Source organism: Cornus florida, unplaced genomic scaffold (genome assembly GCF_030987335.1).
Source record: "Cornus florida cultivar Cherokee Brave unplaced genomic scaffold, ASM3098733v1 CherokeeBrave_3.0.0_Hap2_Chr11, whole genome shotgun sequence".
NCBI classification, from domain to species: Eukaryota; Viridiplantae; Streptophyta; class Magnoliopsida; order Cornales; family Cornaceae; genus Cornus; species Cornus florida.
Window position 1 is genome coordinate 123,509,871 of NW_026775581.1, and position 23,684 is coordinate 123,533,554.

The following is a 23,684-nucleotide window of genomic DNA, read 5'->3' on the forward strand; positions in this document are numbered from 1 at the left end:
TTGTTTATACTGAAGTTTGCAAGAAAATAAGATTTGAGCTCTCTCCCATTGTAAAATTATTAAGAATTGAGAGAAAATACTGGTGAGAGAAAAAAAAAAAAAAAAAAAAAAAAAAAAAAAAAATGATCCACCAATACATACATGCATATATACCTTTCACAACTAAAAACGTTGATGTTTTCTAGGGTAGACCCCAAGTCAGTCTGTATCCTATGCCTTTCACGAGATCCACCACTGGAAAGGACGAAGCCAACCGACCAATAGTGACGGTTCAAAAACTGCAAGGACCCAGGACATGTGACCATCTGACACTGGTGGCCCCGAACAAAATTCAAATAATAGATATTAGATTTATATATATATATATATATAAATTTAATTGTCATTTCCCCCCATTGGAGCTTTCATAGCTCAGTTGGTTAGAGCACCCGTTTAGTAAGCGGGAGGTCTTGAGTTCGACTCTCAATGAAAGCAACGTTTACCTTTTTACTTTTTTTATATGTTAATTTACAGGAAATGCAGATCCGGTAATCAATATGAACCAGTTATTAAGAACTGTATTAGCTTATCCCATTTTCAAAAAATCAGCCATGTTATTAAGATGGAATAAATAAATAAATTACATATCTTAATAATCTTATAAGCACAAAGCTTGTATTTTTAACTGAATATTACTATCATTTGCACTTTATTGCAGAAAATTGAACTTGAATTTGCATCCACAGCATCAATTACAAAATATCAAGTTACCACTTTAAATTAAACCCACAAGGGCTAGTAGGTAAAAGTGGTAATTAGTCCCGGCTTCCCAACATGCTTATCAAGAACAGACCACTGTTTATGTCCAGCCTGAAATTATTCCTGCAAAAAACAACCATTCGTCATTTCAATACAAAAAGTTCCAACACACATATGTCAACAATCTGGCGAAATTTCGGCTGAAGAAATGGAAATTTTAAATTAAAAAATGTGCTACCAAAATTTTGGGGTGAAGAAATGACCTAGAAGCAATGATAAAATTACAAGTTTTTCTATGCATCTACTCAGTTACTATGTATACCTACACCTACTTAGTTGCCATGTATAAATAACTTCATCATCATTCACCTACCCCAAATCTTTTCTTATATATATAGGATTTTTATGTACTTTTCCTTAAATGCTATACAATATATATTTTCATATATTTTACAGTAACAAACAAATCAAAAAAATTGTAGAATTATCTTATAAAATTTGAGCTTATTGTTAGGATGATGTCTCAAATTCTATTGTAGAGTCGTATTTTATCGTGTAATTTTGGATAGATACATACGTCATTGTAAGGTGGAGAGACATGTAACTCAGCAACCTCGCAAGGGTATGAATATAATGGGTAGAAAAAGTTTTACGAGTGTTGTAATATCTATGCATGATTATAGTGCACTCTTCTTATGCATGTACTAATCCTGAATTTTGGTGAACTATGTAAATTTTGTGTTATAGTGCATGATTGCTTTATTTATTTCCCAAGTGATTTGGTTATGTACATTTTTTTGCTTCTATCAGAACCAATGGTTCGGCTGAGATTGATGTTCAGAAGATCTTGAAAACACAGAGAGTCCCAACAACAGCTGGTATTCAATTGCAGGTGGAGTCAATCAGTTGGTTTGCTCAATCACGATGGTCGTTGGAGTGGTTATGCTCTCAGCCAAAATTTGCTCCTAGCCTAGAAAAATAATGGGTTCGTTCTCTTAGTCCGGAAAAGAGATGGTTGATTTTGCTCTCAGCCAAGGTTCGCTCTCAGCCTAGCTCACACTCTCAGATTGGATAAAAGTAAAACGGAATCATGATGAGTTACATGACAAGAAGTTTGAGTTAAGGTGTAGCCTTGAAAGACAACAAGATTAAGGTCGGATTAGTTGTCAGATTCAGTTGTCGTGAAAAGTGTCATATGTTATTGTGGAGATGCAAGAGTAAAGAGACACGTAGTCCGTAAAGTGTGAGTACAATGGGTAGAAAGAGTTTCTTGTTGGTTATAGTGGAATCTTCTCATCCATAGACCTAGCATGAGTTTGGTGAACTATATAAATCTCGTGTTAGTTATTACTTTATTTGTTCCCCATGCGCTACACCCAACACTTACATCTAATAAAGTTAGTGTGATAGAGTATAATATAGAATGCAAATTTTCAACCAAATAAGACAAACTAGGTGTTATTTGATAATTTAATTCACCACATAATTTTGCATAAATAAAATACTTATTCAATAAAATGTGTTCATAATACAATTTAGTTAGATACCACATAAAAAATAAGTTCAACTTAAAGTTTTAAGTGAAGGAAGTCTTACTATCATTGATTTTAAATTCCATCAATTATCAAAAAATAAAAATAAAAAAATTCAATTTATCACTTAAATTTAAGCACTGGAAATTTACGTATTAAAATTCTCAACACTAAATTATCATCATTCTCCCTAACCCAATCAAAGTAAGGATCCACAATAGCAATATATATAGGCCCGCAGATCGGGCTGGTTAAAAATTTATGGCGCTAATCAAGTATCCTGTACGGGAATTAGTTAGGGTTCCAACACAACTTCCCTTAAAACTTTCTTATGTCTATTGGGCTGATTTCAAAATTTAGAAACAGTGATCACGCACCGGGCCGTGGGCTGAGTCTAAGCCTCAGTAACAGCCTGTTCAATCGACCTGGGCTTTGGCTCAAACCGGCCTTTTCTATATAATCTGCAGTGGACATCAAGCCTTAAATAGCAGTTTCACAATACTCCAAATTCAGTATAAAATGTCAAGTCTCACAAAAATAATAATAATAATAATAAAATACCATAACGAAATAGTTCATAATGTTACTTAAGTCAAACGAAGACAGACTAACCAACACAAAAAAATAATAAAAATAAATAAATAAGAGGGGTCCAAAATTCCAAATGGTGTCATGTCATCAATATTTATCGGTTAATCAGTCTAACTTTTTCGAAAAACATTTCCATAAAATAATTGTAGTTCAAGCACTGTCTGAATATCTCTCTTCCCAGAACTTTTAGTACAGGAATGGGTTGAAATTTGAACAAATTTTTCTATTTAGTTGCATGAAATTAGAATTTGTGAAATTTAAAAAAAATAATTTAAAAAATTGAACCAATTTTTTTTTAAATTTATTAATTTCAATTCTAATGTTCCAATTCTATGAAGCTGAATCCACCTGACAGGTAGATGAAACATGACAAATTTGGAGTTTGGAGTTAATATACAATACTTATTTCCTCCCTTTTTTCAGATGGTATTCACACACACATATCTCTTCTGAAATTTGAATCTCTGACCTCCTTTGAAGGTAAGAGGTTGATACCATTAAACTATTGCCCGTTAATTACTTCTTTCCTCTTCTAATGCTTTGGTCAGCTTAATTTTCCTTTATATATATATATATATACATTTTGAGGAAAGGTTGGTTAGGATTGGAGTTATCAGAGCATTGACGCCAAAACAGCAACCAATATTATTAATTTGGTGAAAACTCGTTAGTGGGAGTGACCTCTTGCCAACCCCAAAACAAGTCTCTGACCAAGTAAGTGACTGGTTCGTCAAAAAAACGTATTGCCCTTGTTTTGAAGCCAACTGTCCCACAAATTTAAGACCATGATACCCAAAATATTGGTTAATTTAGCACTCTCACTTTATCTTCAACCCTATTTAGGCCACAACCATTTGCACGCATGAGTGGTAATTACCGGATTTGGGCCCACCAATATCATGATTGGCTTCCACTTTAATCCTAGAGAACTGGAGGTTGCAAAAGTTGGGTCACCTATACTTTCCATGTTGTTGATAAATAAATATATAAATAAATAAAAACAACTGAAAAGAATGACACCTGTGCCAAATTTAATTAGATAAATGACCTCCACTTCGATGGTGGATTACCGAACTAGAGCATAAACAATTCTCGCCACAAGGTTTTAATAATTGTTGATGATTTGTCCAAGCAAATCAAAATCACCATGAGAAATAAATTAAATATTAAATTCATCGTTGAATGAAAATTATATTATCAATTCAATATAATTTTTATACAGTATGGTCTTTAATATTTTTATATAATAATTAAAATAACACTAGTAGAAGAGGTCACCTCAGCCATGAGAGACACAAATTTGAAGTCCCGGACAAAAGCGTTAGGAATAGTAAAAGCATAACTAGATGGTACCAAAGATTGTCTGTCTCTTCAGTCAGGATTGGATAGTACTCAAGATAAAAATAGATGCCGTATTTAACCCTATAAATATTATTGATGTGAAATATAATACTCCATTTTCTTCCTCACGTTTTAAATAATGTGGTCTCAACGTCGCTATAAAATCCCCCATTTATTGAACATTACTTGTCTCGCGAAGAGGACGACTCCTATAATAGTATTCTAATTAACTTTCATCCATTCTAAATTTAAATTATATAAAAATAATAATAATAATAAAAGAATACTAAATTTTCTCCCTTATATTTTAAATTTAAAATATTTATTTATTTTTATAGCATCGTGTTGCATCTAGAGATGACAAATGGGGTGAGAACATCATCCTCATTCCTATCCCGATCCCAATTCTCATTTAGAATAGCTACCGTCATTCTTGTTTCAAAATCGTTTATCAAACAGCCGTGGGTTGTGACTTGTGAGTGTCAACTATCCTCCACTGCAACAAATAGCAAACTTCATCTTGTTTTTTTTTTCTTTTTTTTTTATTCTTTGAGAAGTAATACATGCACTAAAAACTGTGAAAGAAATACAGTTGGATTACGGTTTTTGGTGATGTTGTAATACAAGTGAAATTTGAATAATTAAATTATTATGTCAATGGTGAGAGATCTAGGGTTAAGAGTGGGGTTTATAATTATATATTAATAACACTAACTTTTTTTGATTAGATGTCAATAAACGATCCTTAAATATAAAGTGGAACCCCAGACCCCACCACTATCGTCTCCCTCACACCTACACCTGCAAACGCAAAAGATCACAAACTACTACCTGCACATCTCAGGTGGTTTGGCAGATCTAACACTCCACGTCTCTTCTGAAAAGTTTTATCTTATTATTCTTACACATATACGTGTGTGTATATATACATACATATATATGCACACACATTTATGCTTCCTGCACACGCTGATATAAGCACTAGTAACTGCCTTAAACTTCACCACATCTTCTTTATTGCAACTTCAATTCCTCCTAACAAAGCGTCCATTTATTTCTCTGCTGTTCTCTTCATTCATTAACGTTTTGGTCAGTATTATATTAGTACATTTTAGCAACTCATATATGCACACACACAAATTCACGCACAAAAACACGCACCATTGAGAAGTGAGAGAGTAGTAGTACTTGTTTCTCGAATTCCGGTTATTGATCTCTTTGTCATTCACATCTCTGTATTCTTGCAGTGCGTCGTTGAACGTGAATTGCGTCAGGAATCGTCACAATCTATCATCAATGGACGAAAAGTAGCTTCCGTAATTATAGGAAAACAATATATTACACGTTTCTTTCCGTTTCTGAGAACTCTGTATATAATCAAAGAGGAGAATTCGATTTCCAAAGCACGGAGAAAGAGAGGTACAGAGAGAGACACAAGAGTTCGATTCAGTATTGAGGTTGAAATTACAGAGCGACAGAGAGAAGAATCAGATCTGGTGATTGTACGGCGTCGATCGACGGTGAGAGATGGGGAACTGTCAAGCGGCGGAGGCAGCGACGGTGGTGATTCAACATCCAGGCAACAAAGTGGAGAGGATGTACTGGTCGGTGAGTGCTCACCAGGTCATGACTTCAAATCCCGGCCACTACGTCGCTCTCGTCGTCACCTCTCCGACGCCCAATTCCGATAACGGAACGCCGTTGAGGCAGCTCAAACTTCTCCGACCGGACGATACGTTGCTTATAGGACAAGTTTACCGGCTCATCAGTTTCGAAGGTCAGTAACGCCACAACACTGCAATGATATCTGTCACCTATTTTTTCTCATTTACAGTTTTGACCTTTGGATTTTGGTTAATTTACGTGATATAATTGCTGTTTTGAAGATGTGTTGAAAGAGTTCGCTGCAAAGAAGTGCGTGAAACTCGGGAAATTGCTGAAGCAGAGTGGAGGACTCTCTCCGGAGAAGAAGAAGAAGAAGAAGAAGACGGTCTCGGATGGTCCACGCCCGAATCCAAAACCTGAGAACTGCCCTTCCATTAAGGTAATTAATACGCCTTTACTATTTTATGATAATAAAAATTTTCTTAAAAAAATTAATTTCTTGAAAATTTGTACGAAATTATAATAATGCATTTCTTTCATGTATTTAAATTATAAAATAATAATTTTTCATCTTGTTGGAATTTTTTCATGCGGATATTTTATTTCCCTTTATTTCCTTTCAATTTTTATTTTTTATTTTTATTTATCCAAACAGAGTGAAAGGACAAATTCGTCATTTTGCTAAATTAATGGAGCTCGCAAATCGAAAATTTTGTATGCCCTGTCTAAAGAATCTTCCTTTCTTTGTCAGTTGTCTACATAAATGCATTTCTTTGATGCAAAAGTTGAAAATATTGATAAAGTAATAGAAATTTGAACTTTATGGTAGGTAGATTTAAAACTCTATCCCCTGAAAAATCGAACTTTGTTTAAGCTTTATGTTACAGATCTCGAGGCAAGTCTATTGACGCAATATTATTTTTTATTTCTTTATAACTATATTCAGGTAAATAAGTTTTGTTTAATATAAAGTTATTTTAAATGTAAGATATTACTGTCCACATGATATTTTAGTTATGGCTGCAAGCCTGCAAATGCAATAAATTGTTTGTAAATAGGTCGAATTCAGATTATTCAAAATTTACTTACCTTCATTCGTTAATGGGGGCTTATTTAAGCTGGCAACAGACTTGTTTAATTGCTGGGCTTTGAGAATATGCGGCATATAATTATTTTTTGTTATTTTGACAAGTTTAGTTACAATCTCTTATTTATTAAGAGTGCAATAAAAATTTTAAAAATAATGAAATGTAATAAAGGTTTAGAAATAAAAATATGTTTTCTAACTTTATGAATCAGACATTGCATGAGCTAAAAGATCATGCGGGAATGAGTCAATTTTAAATCATCTCAACTCTGTATGAAATTGAAATTGGTGGAATTGAGAAAATTTGGTCAAAGATGCAGAATTTTTTTTTTTTTTTTTTTTTTTTCACCAATTCTAATTTCATGCCGCCGAATAAAGTAGGTTATATTTATTTATCCGTGCAAGATATTTTATCATGTAATGATATGATCATCGGTTCTCCCATTATTGATGTGTTAAAATTTTCATGTTAAATACATGATTTGCTTTTGAATTCCATGTACAAATTTTTGTTAATCCCTATTTTCTTGTAGACTTCATTTGAATTGAGTGATTTGGAAGAATTTGAAAAGAATAATGAAAATCGTGTTTGAATAGTTTTTAGTGGAGAGAAAAGAAATGATTGGGTCCCTCCAAATCCCCTTCATGTCCCTAAACTACCATCTTGTAACATTTAACTCTAATTTTATAACATTTTATAAAAAACTCTAGTAATTTAATTTTTATCATTTCTTTTCTTTTTTCTCATAATTTATCCAATCATGAATAAAAGTTATTACTATTTTTTTTTATTCTTTTTTTTTTTTCCTCTTATAACTAATGTTATCATTTTCTTTCTTTTCTTTTCTTTCATTTTTATACAAATAAAATGTTAATCAATGCCCTGTAGGGTGAGGATAATGTTTGACAATCCAAATTTTAGTAGCGGTGAAAGTGGACTGATGAAGTAATATGGGTGGGACCATAAATGTTCTATATGCGAACTTGATACTGGTTTTACATTTGTCAACAGTTCCATAATATAATCAAGACAGACAGGTAATGGAGATTGTTTGTTAAGAGTAAAGTTTTCAAAGAGGCTACTTACAAAAAAAAAATAAATAAATAACAAATATTCCTTCTGTCTTAAAATAGTTGGACACTTTGTGAGTCACAATTTTCAAAGTGCCCAATTATGTTGGGACAAAGAGAGTAGAAAGTTTTCAAAGAAGCTGCACTCTTAAATTGTGATTTTTATCTTTAAAAATCACCATTTAGTTTTTTATCATGTCTTTGGTGAATTAAATTTGTGTCCCATTTGAATCATTGTGAGATGGGCTTTGCAATCTTACTTTTCAATTTTAAACTCATTGTATCTTCTATCACACGCACTATATAAAAATATCTATATATATTTGAAAGGTATGCACTATATAAATTTTGCAAAATGAAAATTGCTTAATTTGTAGATTAGATTCCCACCAAATTTCGTATCATTCATAAAGTAGGACCCCCACCTCACCCGATGTAGTGTTTAGTATTGGGATACAAGTAGAAGGGTCAAACGAAATAATGATGTAAAAATTTGGTGAAACGCTGCATCTTTCAATTCATACAATTATGTTAACTATATATAATGATTAGAAGTTGTCGTGAAAAAAATTCATGATGATGGAGATGGTATTGCGTTTTTCAAAGTATATCTGAATCCGCTGTGTATTAGTCGCTCGTGGTGGAGTGCACTGAATCTTTTTTGTCTTTTGTTTGTTGTAACTATACATACTGTGCATATTCTTTTTCAGGTGGAACACGAGGTATATGGAGTGGTAGGAAGCAGCAGCAGCAGCGGAAGCAGTGGCAGAAGGCACCACGGTGGTGGTGGGGGACAATGGAAGCCAGCCTTACAGAGCATCGCAGAGGTTGGAACTTGAATTCCCGCCACTATAAAGTCACTAACTAGCTCCATCTTCTAGTCTCCTCTCCTACTACAACACGTTCCATCCCAATCCCAATCCTCTTACCCTTCAACCAGTAGGAATAAAAAAAACTACCTGTTCACGTGTTTTTTATAATGTACCGTTTTTAATATTCTCTCTGGCTGTGTCAAGTTTTGATCAGTGTCGACTCGGACACATTTATCAGTATTTTCTAGATCTAGGAGATATGCATGCTATTTGGACACGTGCACAATGCATCATCAAAGTTAACAACTCTGTTAAAAATTAATGTAGTAGTAGTAAATTCACCTAGTGGTTTATCATAATCAGCCTCTTTGTATTGTTCCCTGTTATTGATGTAGTTTCGATGTGGCATCGTCTGATGTAGCTCACATATGTAATATAATTTATCACTGATATATTTCGGATTCTCTTGGCACATGAGGGTTCACAATCCTTACACGACGTGCAAGGCTCGTGAACCGTAAGATGCAGTGCAGCAATTACTGCACATAGTCCCGCCTCCACCTCTGCCTCCCAAAGTTATTATGTGAGTTTTGAGTTCAAATTCCAGTCACTTTTGACTTGGGACGGACCAGAAACATAAGAGGATGCTAAGGTATAATACTAAAAAAAGAAAAGAAAATATCTGTTTTTTGTCGACTTCTAGTTGGGTTTTTGAAATGCGGTGTTAATGTCCTAATCACAAGTAATAAGAAAAACGCGTAAAGAACTTCATAATGAGAATCTACACCCGACTTGGGGTTCACATTCAATTACTTGGTAGAAGGATTTTTTTGGCATACCGACTGCAGGCTCAGGTGGAGAAAAGGAGATGGAATTGGATAAAATAAATTCTAAAACAGAAATTTAATTTAACTATTATTTCTTTCTTTCTCTAATGCGTATAGCAGCATCTGAGGAATGGATGAATAATACTTCCCTCCTCTAACTTCCTCCACGTTGTTGATATGACAATGATAAATTGAAATATTGACATTTTGAATTGAAACACATGTTATTTTATAATTAAATTATCTTAGTGGTGTATAAGTTCATATTCATCGCTAGGAAGACAAGTATTATTCAAAATAAAAGAAATAGAAGTGTGAAAATATAGAAGTATAAAAATATGATTTACTTTGCAAGCTAACAATACCAATATGTAAATAAATTAATATATATATATAACAACAATTTGATTGGAGAGAGAGAGAGAGAGTTAATTGGTTTTTGGCTTGAGAAACAAAAGTTTGAGCTTAATCATGTGTTTGGATCTCGTTAATTATAGAGAGTTGGACACATAGTAGTAACTGAGAGAGTGAGGGACCAAATTTTTTTTATTTTGACAAACTATCAAGAACTTGTTCAAACTAATTACCAAAAGACGGAAAAAAAAAAAAAAAAAAAAAAAAAAAAAAAAAAACCTTGTTCAAACTCTTCCGAATCAATGTTAAATTTAGAGAAAAAAAGACCCATTGTGTATTGTATTAGCAGTTAGCTAATACTTTTGAATTTTCTTCCTAATTTTGTTGTAAATGCATAATGAAAAAAGACCAACCATATTTGCTTTAGTTTCCAGATAATAATTTTTATTTATTTTTTCTTTAGTTAAATCATGCACATATCTATTTGTCCCACAAATTCGAAGACCCACCTTTCAGAATCACATACAACTTTAGCTAAACTTTTTTGTAGTTCATATTTATATTTTTTTCTGATAATTGAAAAAAGAAAACCACCTAAGAATTTTTGTTTCTCAATTTGTTAATACTAAATTTAAAAAATAAAAAATAAAAAAATTGTGATTTTAAAAAACAGCCTACAAATAGTTATGAAATTTTAATTGCTAAAAAAAAGTGGGCAAAGCAAAAAAAACACCTTTATTGTTTTTATTTTGGACAAATAATACCCCTATCATTTATACTGTGATATAAGTCCCCCCAATTTGAAAAAAATTGATCAAAGAAGATCTTGATGTCACTGTTTGGTTAAAATTTTAGTCATGGGTAGCAAATGGCATTTTTTAAATATAAAATTTCAAAAATGACCTTTTTATCTTCCAATAATGCCCTTATATGTTTAATGTAAAATACACACCGAAACATCTTGGTGATGACTGGAGCTACACTAGTTGAATCTGTTTTGGACTCGGTTTGCATCATCTTTAAATCTGTGATATATATATATATGAAGATTCAACAAAGAAAATGAATTGAAACAAAAGAAATTAATGCTTTCATTTTGCTTTTTTAGCCGAAAATTGAATGCTTACAGCAAATCATCTAAAATATTGAACAATTCAAGAGAAGCTGATGGCCCAGTTCTTATCTCTCTAGAAAGTTTCAACTGCTTATCTAAAAAATCAACTGATTACAGATGCCCGCAATTTTCAACTCTCTCTCGAAATTCAATCTATATGTGAAATTCAAAGACCTAATTATGACTTAAAACCTATTTCAAATTATGAGCATGATATACGATTTAACATATGAACCATAAAATGACGTAAATGCTCTTTAAATAAAATCTCGTTGCTAAGTATGATACTTTCATACCCATTCATCAACAAAAGAATGGTAAGTTTAATATTACAAGCCCAAAAGAATAAGTTTACATCATCATTATGACGGTTGCAAAATTATATAAGTTTACCAAAGGTTATCAAATTATCATAGGTTACAAAATATGCAAAAATAATAGGTTCATCAACTTCCACTACCGTTACGGAAGGACGCCGTCGACTACCTCTTTATCATAACCTAAAAATTATTAAAGAAATGGGTGAGTATGGAGGCCTAGTATGAAATGCCTCGAGCACCAACTTTAAACTCCCTTGAGTCAAGCAATATATATAAAGGCTTAAAAGAAACCAGGATCATACAATAGGAATCTTATAAAACACAAGTCATGCTTCACCCCTACAATGTCACATACACAGTCCATCATGTATATATATATATATATATATATGTATATAAATGAATGAAATGTTTTATTGTCCCAACCTTGGTCCCAAATAAACCCAATTCAAAATTTTAATACTAAATTAAAAAAAAAAAAAAAAATTAATATTGTATCACAAATGGTAAATATATTTCTCCACCACATCACTCTCTCCTCTTTCCTAGACTAATTTTTTTCTCTTAATATTCTCTTTCCAAAAATATAAAGATGCATATCCTTCGTATACCATCATAGTCATCATAGAGGTCAAACTGACCAAAAATATATATAAAGCACAAGAACGAACCTAGACTAGCCAAAAAATTTAAACAATATTGGTTTGTGCATCCGTCGTCAACCATACTAAATCCTGACTATATAAAAGAGATACAAACATAATTTATAAAAAAAAAAATATTTACATATCATTCAATTCTCTCTATAATTAATTATACATATTTTTAATAAATATATACACACACCACGCACACACTATGTTGAAGCAAAAATTTAGAACTAAGCGTTTATAGTTCCTTGGATGATGAAATTTGAGTGTGAATTTCACTCTCTAACTCCCAAAAACAAAACTAATTTTGTCACTTCTCATTAGTGATTCGTGATATCTATCGTATTCCTATTTTATTTTATGGTAAATTTATAAATTATACGGAGAAAATTATCTGCAGGTAGTTTCCACATGTAATGGGTAGTGTGGGACCCAAGTGACCTCGAGGGTTGAAACGTAATTGGATCAGCCCAAATCAATAAATTTTGCTTATGAACGAAGTAATTGTGTGCTTGGAAACTTCTACGTTGTATCCGTTAACGCGTACTCGACACCGACTCGGTATCTACTCTCCTTTATAAAAGTTAGCAACCCCAATCCTCTTTCATTCCTGTAACAGATCTCAAATCGCTCACAAAGAAGAAGAAACAACTAACAGAGAAGAAGAAGAAGAAGAAGAAGAAGATCAAAGAAGTAGAAGAAGAGAGATGAGTTACTACGATAATCATCAGCAGCAGCCCGTCGGTGCTCCTCCCTTCCAAGGTGAAAACTCAAGATTTCTAGGGTTTTTTTTTTTTTTTTTTTTTTATCACTTTCTAGGGTTTCTCTGTTTCTTGATGTATCCTTAACATTTATTGGTTGGTTATTATTGTGTATGTATAGGGTACCCTAGTCAAGGCAATACAAAAGATGCCTATCCTCCACCAGGCTACCCTCCCCAGGGCTACGCTCAGGGCTACCCTCCCCAGCCCCAGGGGTACCCTCCCCAGGGTTACCCTCAGCAACAGTACGGCCAGCCCCCTCACCACCAACATCAGAGCAACAACGGCGGCGGCGGTGGTTTGCTCCAAGGATGGTACGCCTCTATCTCTATATATATCTGTGCGATTTGACCGAATTTATTAAAATCAGGACGATTCTATTTATTATCATTCTTAATTTGGCTGTAAAGGGTTTTGGGTTTCCTATAAATTGAAATAGGAATTGCGTTTTTTTGGGGAAATTTTTAAGCATGTTAGGTTAATTACCTAAATGAATGCTACTTTTGGTGGTAAGCAATGACTGCAATTCAATCTTGAAATATGGTTTTGATGGGTTCCTTTTCTTTCTTATATTGGACAAGTCATTAAATATTGGAAGTCAAAGAAATACCCTTTGAACTTCAGGGCTTGAGAATTATGTAATGTTTAGCCAGATTGAGTAAAATTGACCAGTTCTTGATTTAGGAAGACACTGAAATTTTTAGATGGAATCGAAGGGTGTTCTGTTTATTATTATGTAAAGTTCACCATATTATTTATTTAAGCTTCACCATGTAAGTTGGCTCGCTTTGAGTGAGTGTGCACATCATTGATAAATTTGTATAGTGTTGTATTACCTTAGATTCAAGCTTCAACCAAAACAAATGGAGCCAGGATTTGAAATGATCTATATTGGGTTAGTATTCCACCTGATTAAATGGAAGCCATATTCCAGCTATATGTTTTTATCTGCTTCTCGCTGATTATGTTTCTATGGATCTTCAAACTTCAAAGAGACCCCAATTTAGTTAATAACCAAGTAAATTACTTCAATTTACTGAAAAATAGATAATTAGGGTTTTAATTAGTGAAGTTGTCAATCGTGAATATATGCTGTTCTTGATTATTTCCTGCAGTATTTACATGGGTTGGTCAGTTATCTCCGCCCCAATATTTTGTTGTTGAACTTGTTAATCATTTAATTCTCTCTTGAAAAAGGTTATGTGGTGTTGCTCTCAATCTCAATATATGTTGAAAGCGAACTTATGGTTCTTTTTTTTTTTATTTTGAAGCCATTTTTATCTGACAAAACTGACATAGCTCCTTGCGCTTGCAGTTTGGCAGCACTTTGCTGCTGTTGTCTTCTGGACGCTTGCTTCTGAGGATTGAAGAGTTGATGCTGGTTCTTCGAGCATTATCTATAAAGTGACTATAGTTTGTGCTTATACACCATTCCTTTATTCTTAGAATGATTGGAATTATCCAAGCGTAGCTTGTGGATTTTTGTTGCTTTTTAAATATGAATAAACATCGTACACTATTTTTTGAGCAATTTTATCAGTATTCTATTTATTTGAGCAATTTTATTTATTTATCACTGAAATCACGCTATTTCTAATTGAAAAGAAAACCATTCTCTTCCTAAAAAAAAATAACCAAAAAAAAAAAAAAACGGCTGCATTCATGCTATTCCAAATAAATAAAATGAAAAATTAATATTCCAACTATTTGTGTACTCATCAGAGTAGCATAATTGTTCATTTTTTTCATGGCATTTTTAGCTTCTTATATTAATCATAATTGCAAGATAATCTATCATTAATCATAATTGCAAGCTAATCTATCATTAACGAAAAGAAAGGGAGAAAACGAGCCATCAGTACCATATATTGAAAAATTGCTGCAGTCATACTCTTCCAGATTAATAAAATGAAAAATTAATTAATAAAATGAAAAAATTAATGTAATATTCCAACCATATCAAATCATCATATTATTTGTGTACCACGGGAGTAGAAAAGCAGCATAATTGTGCACTTTTCTCATGGCATGTTTAGCTTCATACATTCTCACAATTGCAATCAGTTCCATTTATTGAAGAAACAAAGAAGAAGTCATAGTTGTCTTGGACAGAACAACTCTCCACTCCACCACAACAATTGGTAGAAAATATGCAACAATACAATGCAAGCCATATGGCAGAATTTCAAGGAGGAGAGTGGTCGGGTAAAAAAATCATTCCTCGGTTTTTGGAGGGCCCTTCCACTTGAAGTTGTCTGAATATGCTTTGACCTGCAACCAAAACAAAACAATATAAGGATGCTGTTCAACTGCCACCATCATGGTTATTAAATAACGAAAAAGGGAACAATTAAGCAAGAAGCCGACCTATAAATAGTATAGATTACAAGAATTCAATACAGTATATTTTAAGTAAGCCAAACTCCAATAGAAAAAGGATGCATGCTTTTTCCAAAAGACATTAATAAAAGGTTTAAGGTTAAGGAAAATCACCGTGATACACTCCAATAAGTTCCACTCAGGCCATAACAGACTAATTAACATGACAAAAATTCAGTGTGTCCAGAAGCAGAATATTTTCCACATCTTTTAATAAAGTCTCACAGTCCAGAAAATTAGAAAGATCACCAATCCCAGAGGACGGCTATAAATATGGGCAGAGTGTGCATTTATTGTTCCATTCAGATCCTACTAGGAAAGTCAATACTGGTTAACCAGTCTTGATCACCCTGAAAACAAGAAAATTCTACAAAGCATGAAGGCCATTTTCAATTCTTGGGGTTCATAAAATGTCACCATCTCAACTCTAAATTTTGAAATAAAAGACATTATTATAGATCAAAAAATAATTTAAAAAATTCTGCCACCATACTTCCCATGTAAATAGGTAAAGTAATCACTAAAGTTGGGGGAAATGAAATATCAAACCTTCAATAGCGGGGTGTGGCGCTTCTTTACCTGCACATAAGAATTCACATTAACAGCATAGAAAATAAAATTTGAAAACAAGGGCAAGAAATATTACGTTTTTACAATTCAACTAGATCACTCATATAATGATGAGAACAAGTGTACAACAATAATGTGGTGTCGATCATTATCATGCTATTAATAACAAACAACAACAAATCAATCTAAAATCAAAATTGTTTTGAACAAGAAGGCATGAATACTTAAACTTAAGGGCGAAAGACAATAAAGAAAAAATGAAAAAAAAAAATCTATAAAAGATGCTTAGTGTCAGGGACTTTGGCCTTGCGGGGCGTAAAACATTAGGCAGAAATTGTAAGTGAGATAATTATTCAAAATATTAAATTGCACATTGTTATTAGAAATGATTTTAAAAAGTTAAACATAATAGATGAGATGGTGTGTAATAGAAAACAATGGAAAAGGATAATTCATGTGGCCAACCTCTCATAAGGGATTAAGGGAAAGATGATGATGATATCGCACATTGATTACTCATTTTCAGTCCTAAACATGCAACCATGGAACATAATTCCATTTTTGTCTAATTATTTTCATTACTAAAACTTATTCATAAAATGGGCTGATTTTTCATGTAAAAAAGATTGTGTTTACACAAAATCTCTCCAAATAAACATCTTTTATCATCTATGTACTTTTTTTTTTTTAACCTGGCAAGGAAAGTTAGTAGTTAGTGGGGGATAGGGGAAAGGGATTTGAACCTAGGAGCATAGGGTGGGGGGCACTTAAGGCCTGGCCATTTACCACTCCCTTCTTTTATCTTCTATGTACTTAGTACAACCTTAAATGCAATCTCCGAGGAATTCCTCCTGCTGAAACAAAATTTTTGAAGGTTGGCATGCTAAACCTATAGTGAAACATTAGCGCCATACCGGTTAGGTCCTTTAGTCAAAGGAGAGTGAGAATGCAAGAAGGGAAGGATAGATTATATCTACTCTCTCTGCTTCATTCCCTTTGGGTGAAGCCACACTAAATGGTGTTCAGAGGCCACTCTCCGCTTCATTCCCTTTGATAAACATCAAAGGGAATGAAGCGGTGTTACAAGGGAAAGAACAAAACAAGACTTCATCTCATTCTAAAATCACCTTCTTATTAACATCATGTCCTCAACAGCTTATATTCATTCACATAGCGATAAACGTCAAAGGGAATGAAGCGGTGTTACAAGGGAAAGAACAAAACACAAATTTATCACATAATTCTCATTCTAAAATCACCTTCTTATCAACATCATGTCCTCAATGGCTTATATTCATTCAAATAGCGATAAACATCATGTGAACTATACAAGTGTGTGCACATCAATCAGTAAATATATTTATACACACACACACTCACAAGCGTGATGTTAATTAACTTTGAACCATAGCCTACAAGTTACCTCTTCAGAATCTTCTATCTTTTCTTTACTCTTGTGACATAGTCCTTCATACATGCTTAATTTTATAGAAAGTTAGAAATTGATATTTCAATTTTAAGTCTTTGCTACATGACAATGTCTAGTCTGTATGCTACACATCATACAAATACATATATTACAAAGTTAGATATTGTGTACAATTGAGTCAACGATAGAATGTATACCATCACCATCCAGTATGAATTGACAAGAACTTAAGTGCAACAAAAATCCCCAATTAGTAAGTATGATAAGAATAATTAGAGCATCATAGAAGTCAAATATGCTGGTAATTCTGAACAGTATCGACAAGAATATAGCAGAACACGTGTAAGTTGAAAATTTCAAGACCATTAGGATTAAGGGCGGATCCAGCATTTCAGAATGGGGTGGGCTAATTTTAGATTGGGCTAATTTGGGGTGGGCTACCAATAGTAATTTTTTTTTTTGGGCTGGGCTTAAAGTAGTATGGTTTTTTTTTGGGGTGGGCTGAAGCCCACGTTCGCCCACCCCTAGGTCCGCCTGTGATTAGGATCGTCCTTTTTTCCATCGTCAGTGAGTGAGGACCTAAGAGTAAGACATGCAGGCACACACAATTGCCCCTTATAGGAACTTGAACACTCAACCTTCCGCTTGGAAAGTAGAGGCGATGGAGAAACGACATATGATTGGCACACGTGACCTGCACATGTTTCACCTCTACTTTTGGACAAGGGGCAAGGTAGATAATTTAAGGTTAATTTTTAGTATTATTTTGGTAAAGTTCTAATTTTAGAGTTATTTTAGTACTTTCCTATTTTAGGGTTCTAAGGGTTTGCCTATATGAAGACTATAATGTAATCAAACAATTCAGCTTTGAAATATTGAATATTATTAAGATTTTTAAAATTCTCTATGTGTCTTCTCCTTCCCCATTATTCGTGCTCTCCTCAACCATCAATCTGTCTAACCTACCTTTGATTTGATTTCTCATCCCCTTTCTTATAGCCTCAATTCATTTTTTGTCTTCTCATCCCCTTCTTTCTTTTTCTTCTATATCAGGCTGGTCCTACACGATTTTGGTACCAGAGCCTCACTTGTCCTACATTATAGCAGTCTCGTCCTACATCAAGAGGAGATACCACTAGAACTAAACTTCAAACAAACTTTGTTCATCAAGAATATGGAAATACAAGCATCACATACCGAGTATTCCCAACCATGTTTCTCAGCAAATGCTTTGGCAGCTTCCTCACTATCAAAACTAAAACCAGCATCACCAACATTGGCGTATGGGTCCCCTGTGGATGTCCATCCCATCAACGGATTTTCCCATCTACAAAAAATATGTCGGTGAAAAGAAATCATTTATCATATGACTGATGACAAATTAAGTGATTCAAGAATTATTTGTGCATTTCCTTTTCAACAAAAAATAATCGCAAGCTGGAGTAACTCACACTTTAAAAGTCAAACAGGAAACTACACAACCATACAGAAAAACAAGCAAGGATTTGCAGATGGTGATGGCAATGCATTGTAGGAAATGACTCAGAATCATTCAAAAAAATTGGAATATTCCATATCGTTTAAAACTATAAAATCATAGGTTCACTTTTTGCAACTAAAATGGAACAAGCCAGTTATAATTCAGGGGACAAGAAAATTTGGAAGATAGTGAAATACTACCGTCACTGGCAAGTGTCACAATTTAGAGATATTGTACTTAACACTAGATTAGATAAAGATTACCCACAAGCCTGAGGGGCTGAACTGCATCCAACTATGTCACATCAAAAGTCACTCGGAAGAATAACCCTCTAATCTTCATACATATAAATTTTCATATATCGTTGCAACTATTAACCATCGATTCATTGTTCCGTCTCATTGGCAGTTAGCTAGACATATTTAATTATGGATACGTGGGAAATTTGTAACCAAATACTATTTTCACTTTTCATCAGTGAGTTAAATTTAATCAAGTTGATTTTAAATATACATATCTGTACAGCCAATTTTTTTATAATAGCATGATGCTGAGAGAGGAGGAGGGGTTTGGAATTCAGATTTATATAAACTTATAAAGCAAGGTATTAAAAGAAAGCAAATAAAATAAGCCACCTCTTAGCTCCCAAATCCCTTCTCAACCCACCAAAAAAATATAATAAATTAGAAAAGAGAGAAAAGGGATTAAAATTATTAGTCATTTGTCCTTGAAGCACCAATTTAGAAACAAAACTTTAAAATTAAAATGCACATGAATGGTGTACCTTTCCATTTCTTCCTTGTATTATCCCAGAGTGACGATACGCATTTCACAAAAAAAAAATGGGGTTTGGGTTTTTTGGGGGGGGTGGTTGGTTCCATTTCTTCCTTGTATTATCCCAGAGTGACGATACGCATTTCACACAGAGTGACGATACGCATTTCACAAAAAAAAAAATGGGGTTTGGGTTTTTTTTTTTTTTTTTTTTTCTAAAAATGCTATATTTTAGCAATTCTGCTTCAATGGTGCATTTCATCCAAAATGCTATTTTTTAACACAACCACCATTTTTTTTTTCAACTACCATTCCCAACTCAACCACTACAATCCCAAATTCATTTTTAGAAAATAAATACACAGATGTATACACAGAACCTCATCAGAAATTCAACACACAAAAATTGCAAACCACAGATACATCAAAACAGTCACATCCCCATCGAAGTTTCTCAAAATATCACCCACACATGTATATACTGTGACAACCTTTCAAAAATTCGAACACAAAATATATATATATATATGTATGCAAGCACAGTCCTAGTCTCATCAAAAAAATTCAAAATCCAAGCCACATATATCAACAATCATCTTATCAAAATTTCGAAACACAGATCTTATATATGTCAACACAGGCTTCATAGTCACTAGTGCTTCAAAAATTCCCCAAAATATCAAGACTATCCTCATCAAAAGATATATATTTCAAAACTATCCTCATATTTTTAAGAATCCAAACCCTCCATATATATACATGAGGGAAGAGAAAGGCTTACCCGAGTGAAGATCCAAGAGATAAAGAGGAAAATCCGAGAGAGATGGATTGCTGAACAGCTGCGGCCTGAGAATCGGCCGGAGATGGAGCAGCGGTGGTCGAAGAATCGGCAGGAGATTAGAGACTGAGAGCGAGGAAGACGACGATCCTCTTAGAAAATTGACGAGCTCTGTGGGGCTTCGGCTTGAGAGCAGAGAGGAAGAGATGAGATGAGGTGGTTTTCGGTTTTTATGGCAGAGAGATGAGGGAAGGAAGAGAGCAATAGCAGTTGCTATATTTTGTGTTAAATTTGGCAGAAGATTTGACAAAGCTATATTTTGGCAGCCCATTTAACAGCCCATTGGAGAGCTCATGTTAAACCCACCTGCTATATTTTGAAATTGGCAGCCCATTTGGCAACCCATTGGAGTTGCTCTAAACGAGCAAAATTGCCAAATATTAGTGTTCAGGTCTATTTGATTGACCAACGTTATGTTTAAAGGCATTACACAGTGCAATTCCCCATTAACCAAGGGTGCCGGGAGGAGCAAACATGGTACACAATAACCGACTCGAACCCACATTTCTCCAACTTGCCAACCCGAACTTTTACCACTGCACCAAGCAATGGCCTCTAACCAAGAATCTGTTAGAAATGATTTGGAATTTAGAGACCCCTAGAAGAATTTAGCTTGATAAATTTTTGAGCTGCTCGAGGTCAGTTCTGTATTAATACAAATCTCTGTGGAAAAACATCGGTTTAGTATATCAGAGGAAGAGATGAAATGTGTTTCTATTGCATTAGATGAGAGATGATATCATCAAGCATATAGGCGGTAATTGTGCCAAGCTTGGGCCCCTATTTGATGCATGAACTTAACACTAAGGTTTGATGGCAAAAAAGAGCTTTACAACCTAAATTAATAATGATAACTCTGTGACCGAGTTACCTTTACAAGATTCAATTGTCTAGAGATATGACATTCCATTGCCTAAAGGACCCATGTTCCTGTTAAGGTCCCAATGGTCCGAGATCCAAAGAGTTTGGCTCAGTTCCTTTAGAAGCCAAGCCTGGTGCTTAGGTTCCAAGTTGGTTTATTTATGGAACCAACGATGCTCAAAAACTTTCAAGTAGGCAAGCTTAAGCTGCTTAGTGCACTTATGATTGGGAAATAACAAAAAGTGCAATATCCTTTTGTTCAGTGAAAGGTAAGTGGTAAAAAAGTGCAATATCATGCAACGAAATATAAAAAAGTTCGAGCTACCAAAATTGGACTTCATGATGACTACCCTAATACATTCAATACATTCCAAATTAAAACCAGGAACTCAAAGAAACTCAACTTCTTGAAGAGGCAAAAACTAAAAGATTTAAGAAGCATACTTCTGTGTTGACATGAAATTGATTTTCCACTTTCCAAGTTTTCCTGATCCTTGTTGTGTAGCAGTTCGAGCAGGTGAATAAATTACAACCTGTCGTAAAAAAAATAAAAAAAATATATGTAGTGAAGAGTTCTATTGGCCACAAAAAACAAATAAAACCATATTTTAACAAAATAAACACAAAATCGGCATGATTAGTCTGAGTTTTAAAAAATGTAAGACAGGCCAGAAGTAAATTGAAATTGAAGTCATCAAATAAGTTCTGCATATGACTCCCCCCCCCCCCCCCCCCCCCCCCCCCCCCTCTTTCCACAGGGTGGGGTATTCCGCCCCTCCCAGCAACCTGTTTGGGCAGTGTCTATAGCCTTTCTTAAAGTAAATAATACCAAAACATCAATAACTAGGGCCATAGACACTATATACAACATTAATCTGCCACAGTTTGTATCAACATGATGCTAAAGATAAACCCAATAAAGGCTAGTACTAGATGTTGATCTTGCATGTGCAGGGTGCTTTGAGAAGAATACGAGAGACAAAACTAACTTTGGGTAATTCTTACTGACAAATAAATAAAAACCTAACTACAATTAGTACTTTATTATCATAGAGGGGAGAGGGGGACTTACTTTCCAATTTTTTCAATGTTCAACAATTTAAAATAAGCCTTGATAAATAATTGATATCAAAACACAGTTAAAGATGAGAACATTTAACAGAGCCACTTCGAGCCAAAAGAAGCTCCATAATGAAAGAAATACATTACAAAGTACTAATTTTTCAATAAGGATATAGTGATTAAAAAAAGAAAAATCTCATCATGATCAGGGATTTTCAGCTTCAGCAGATATAGCCCTTGAAATCTTAAAACAAAGCAATGAATATTCTAGCAAACAAACTTATTAAAGTTAGTAGATAATGTTATTGCGACTCGTTTACTATATTGCTCACAATTTAACCAAATGTTATTCACTCAAACTCATCTCCATTTTAAATGAACGGGACTTCATCAATTGGCTGAAATTAGAACATCACCAATTTCCAAAATCATGTTATACAGAGAAAAGCCATCCGTTCCTTAGTAAAATGTACAATTAACCTTGTTATGCCACATAACATATGTGAACACACATATATGTCCTCCACACACAACAAATACATATATGCACGCACAAGCACAAGCACAAACACAGACATAATTCCTTCAATCCATGTACAAACAGCTAGTTAAGCAAACCGTGCAAAGCTAGAAATCATGAGACCATAAACAACTCCTTTTTTCAAGTAAATAACCTTAAACAACTCTTCTAAGCCCTAAAAAATGTTAAATTCATGAATCAGTGATGAAATCCAATCGAATTTGAGGAACAGGTCGATATAATTTCACATTTACAAAATAAAAGATACAATAAAAGGTGTCATCAAAATTAATATGGGATCGTACCCTCCTTCGAAGGTGTTCTTCGGGGATACCGGAGACCAAGCCGATCTCTCCAGGTGTGATCTCAACCAGAGCATCTTGAGAAAATGATCTCGAAATTTGGGCCAAAGAGGATCGATAGGCACGACAAGCAGGGCGTTGCAGAAAGCTCGCCATTGTCAACCACCGGAGTTTAGGGCACTGCCAAGGACAGATGTAGAAGACCCTGGCACACTGCAATTTACGATATTGAGAGGCACTAAATTTAAAAATGTTTATATATAACTATATGAATTTTAATGCTAAGAATTTGGTTGCAACATATTCACCACTCCTTTTATTTCACTCCCAAAGGAGAGCCGTAAGATTCCAAGACACACTTTCGGCTGGAAAACTCCTTAAATTTAATTGGAGCAAATAAAGACAGAGAAAATATTTAAGAGTACCTCTATAACTTAATTTTTAAAAAATAAAATAATTAATTAAATATGAAATAACTAAATGCTCTCTAAAATTTCCCTAACATCAGTGTGTATAATGTATATATAATTTATAAGGGCATTATCATTAGAGATAAGGATATTTTCAAAATTTCATATCTTAACAGTGACTTCAAGTCCTTCTTTGCTTATTTTTCAAACTTTAATGAATTTATATACACAACATAAATGATAAGAATGGTATTTG

The 23,684-nt window shown here is 33.8% G+C and overlaps 3 protein-coding genes and 1 non-coding gene across 5 annotated transcripts; 3 read left to right on the forward strand and 1 right to left on the reverse strand.

Annotated features, from left to right (window-relative positions):
• Positions 1 to 400: 400 nt before the first annotated feature.
• Positions 401 to 474, forward strand: TRNAT-AGU (transfer RNA threonine (anticodon AGU)). The gene has a single exon. It is a non-coding gene; the product is annotated as a tRNA-Thr (tRNA).
• Positions 475 to 5,040: 4,566 nt separating this feature from the next.
• Positions 5,041 to 9,211, forward strand: LOC132286142 (uncharacterized). Of its 2 annotated transcripts, none has more exons than XM_059788408.1 (4): positions 5,041 to 5,291; positions 5,450 to 5,979; positions 6,089 to 6,246; positions 8,676 to 9,211. In XM_059788408.1, the coding sequence occupies exons 2-4, from the start codon at positions 5,730 to 5,732 to the stop codon at positions 8,802 to 8,804; spliced, it is 537 nt and encodes a 178-aa protein (XP_059644391.1). In that variant the 5' UTR covers positions 5,041 to 5,291; positions 5,450 to 5,729; the 3' UTR covers positions 8,805 to 9,211. The 2 variants fall into 2 exon arrangements, with proteins under 2 accessions (XP_059644391.1, XP_059644392.1); XM_059788409.1 differs by having other exon boundaries at positions 5,041 to 5,186.
• A 3,349-nt stretch (positions 9,212 to 12,560) lies between these two features.
• On the forward strand, positions 12,561 to 14,334 carry LOC132287024 (cysteine-rich and transmembrane domain-containing protein WIH2). The gene is made up of 3 exons (XM_059789485.1): positions 12,561 to 12,804; positions 12,925 to 13,117; positions 14,119 to 14,334. The coding sequence occupies exons 1-3, from the start codon at positions 12,750 to 12,752 to the stop codon at positions 14,162 to 14,164; spliced, it is 294 nt and encodes a 97-aa protein (XP_059645468.1). The 5' UTR covers positions 12,561 to 12,749; the 3' UTR covers positions 14,165 to 14,334.
• A 369-nt stretch (positions 14,335 to 14,703) lies between these two features.
• Positions 14,704 to 23,292, reverse strand: LOC132287023 (NADH dehydrogenase [ubiquinone] iron-sulfur protein 4, mitochondrial). The gene is made up of 5 exons (XM_059789484.1): positions 23,022 to 23,292; positions 21,579 to 21,667; positions 18,379 to 18,508; positions 15,732 to 15,761; positions 14,704 to 15,074 (listed from the first exon to the last, which is right to left on the reverse strand). The coding sequence occupies exons 1-5, from the start codon at positions 23,172 to 23,174 to the stop codon at positions 15,018 to 15,020; spliced, it is 459 nt and encodes a 152-aa protein (XP_059645467.1). The 5' UTR covers positions 23,175 to 23,292; the 3' UTR covers positions 14,704 to 15,017.
• Between the last annotated feature and the right edge of the window lie 392 nt (positions 23,293 to 23,684).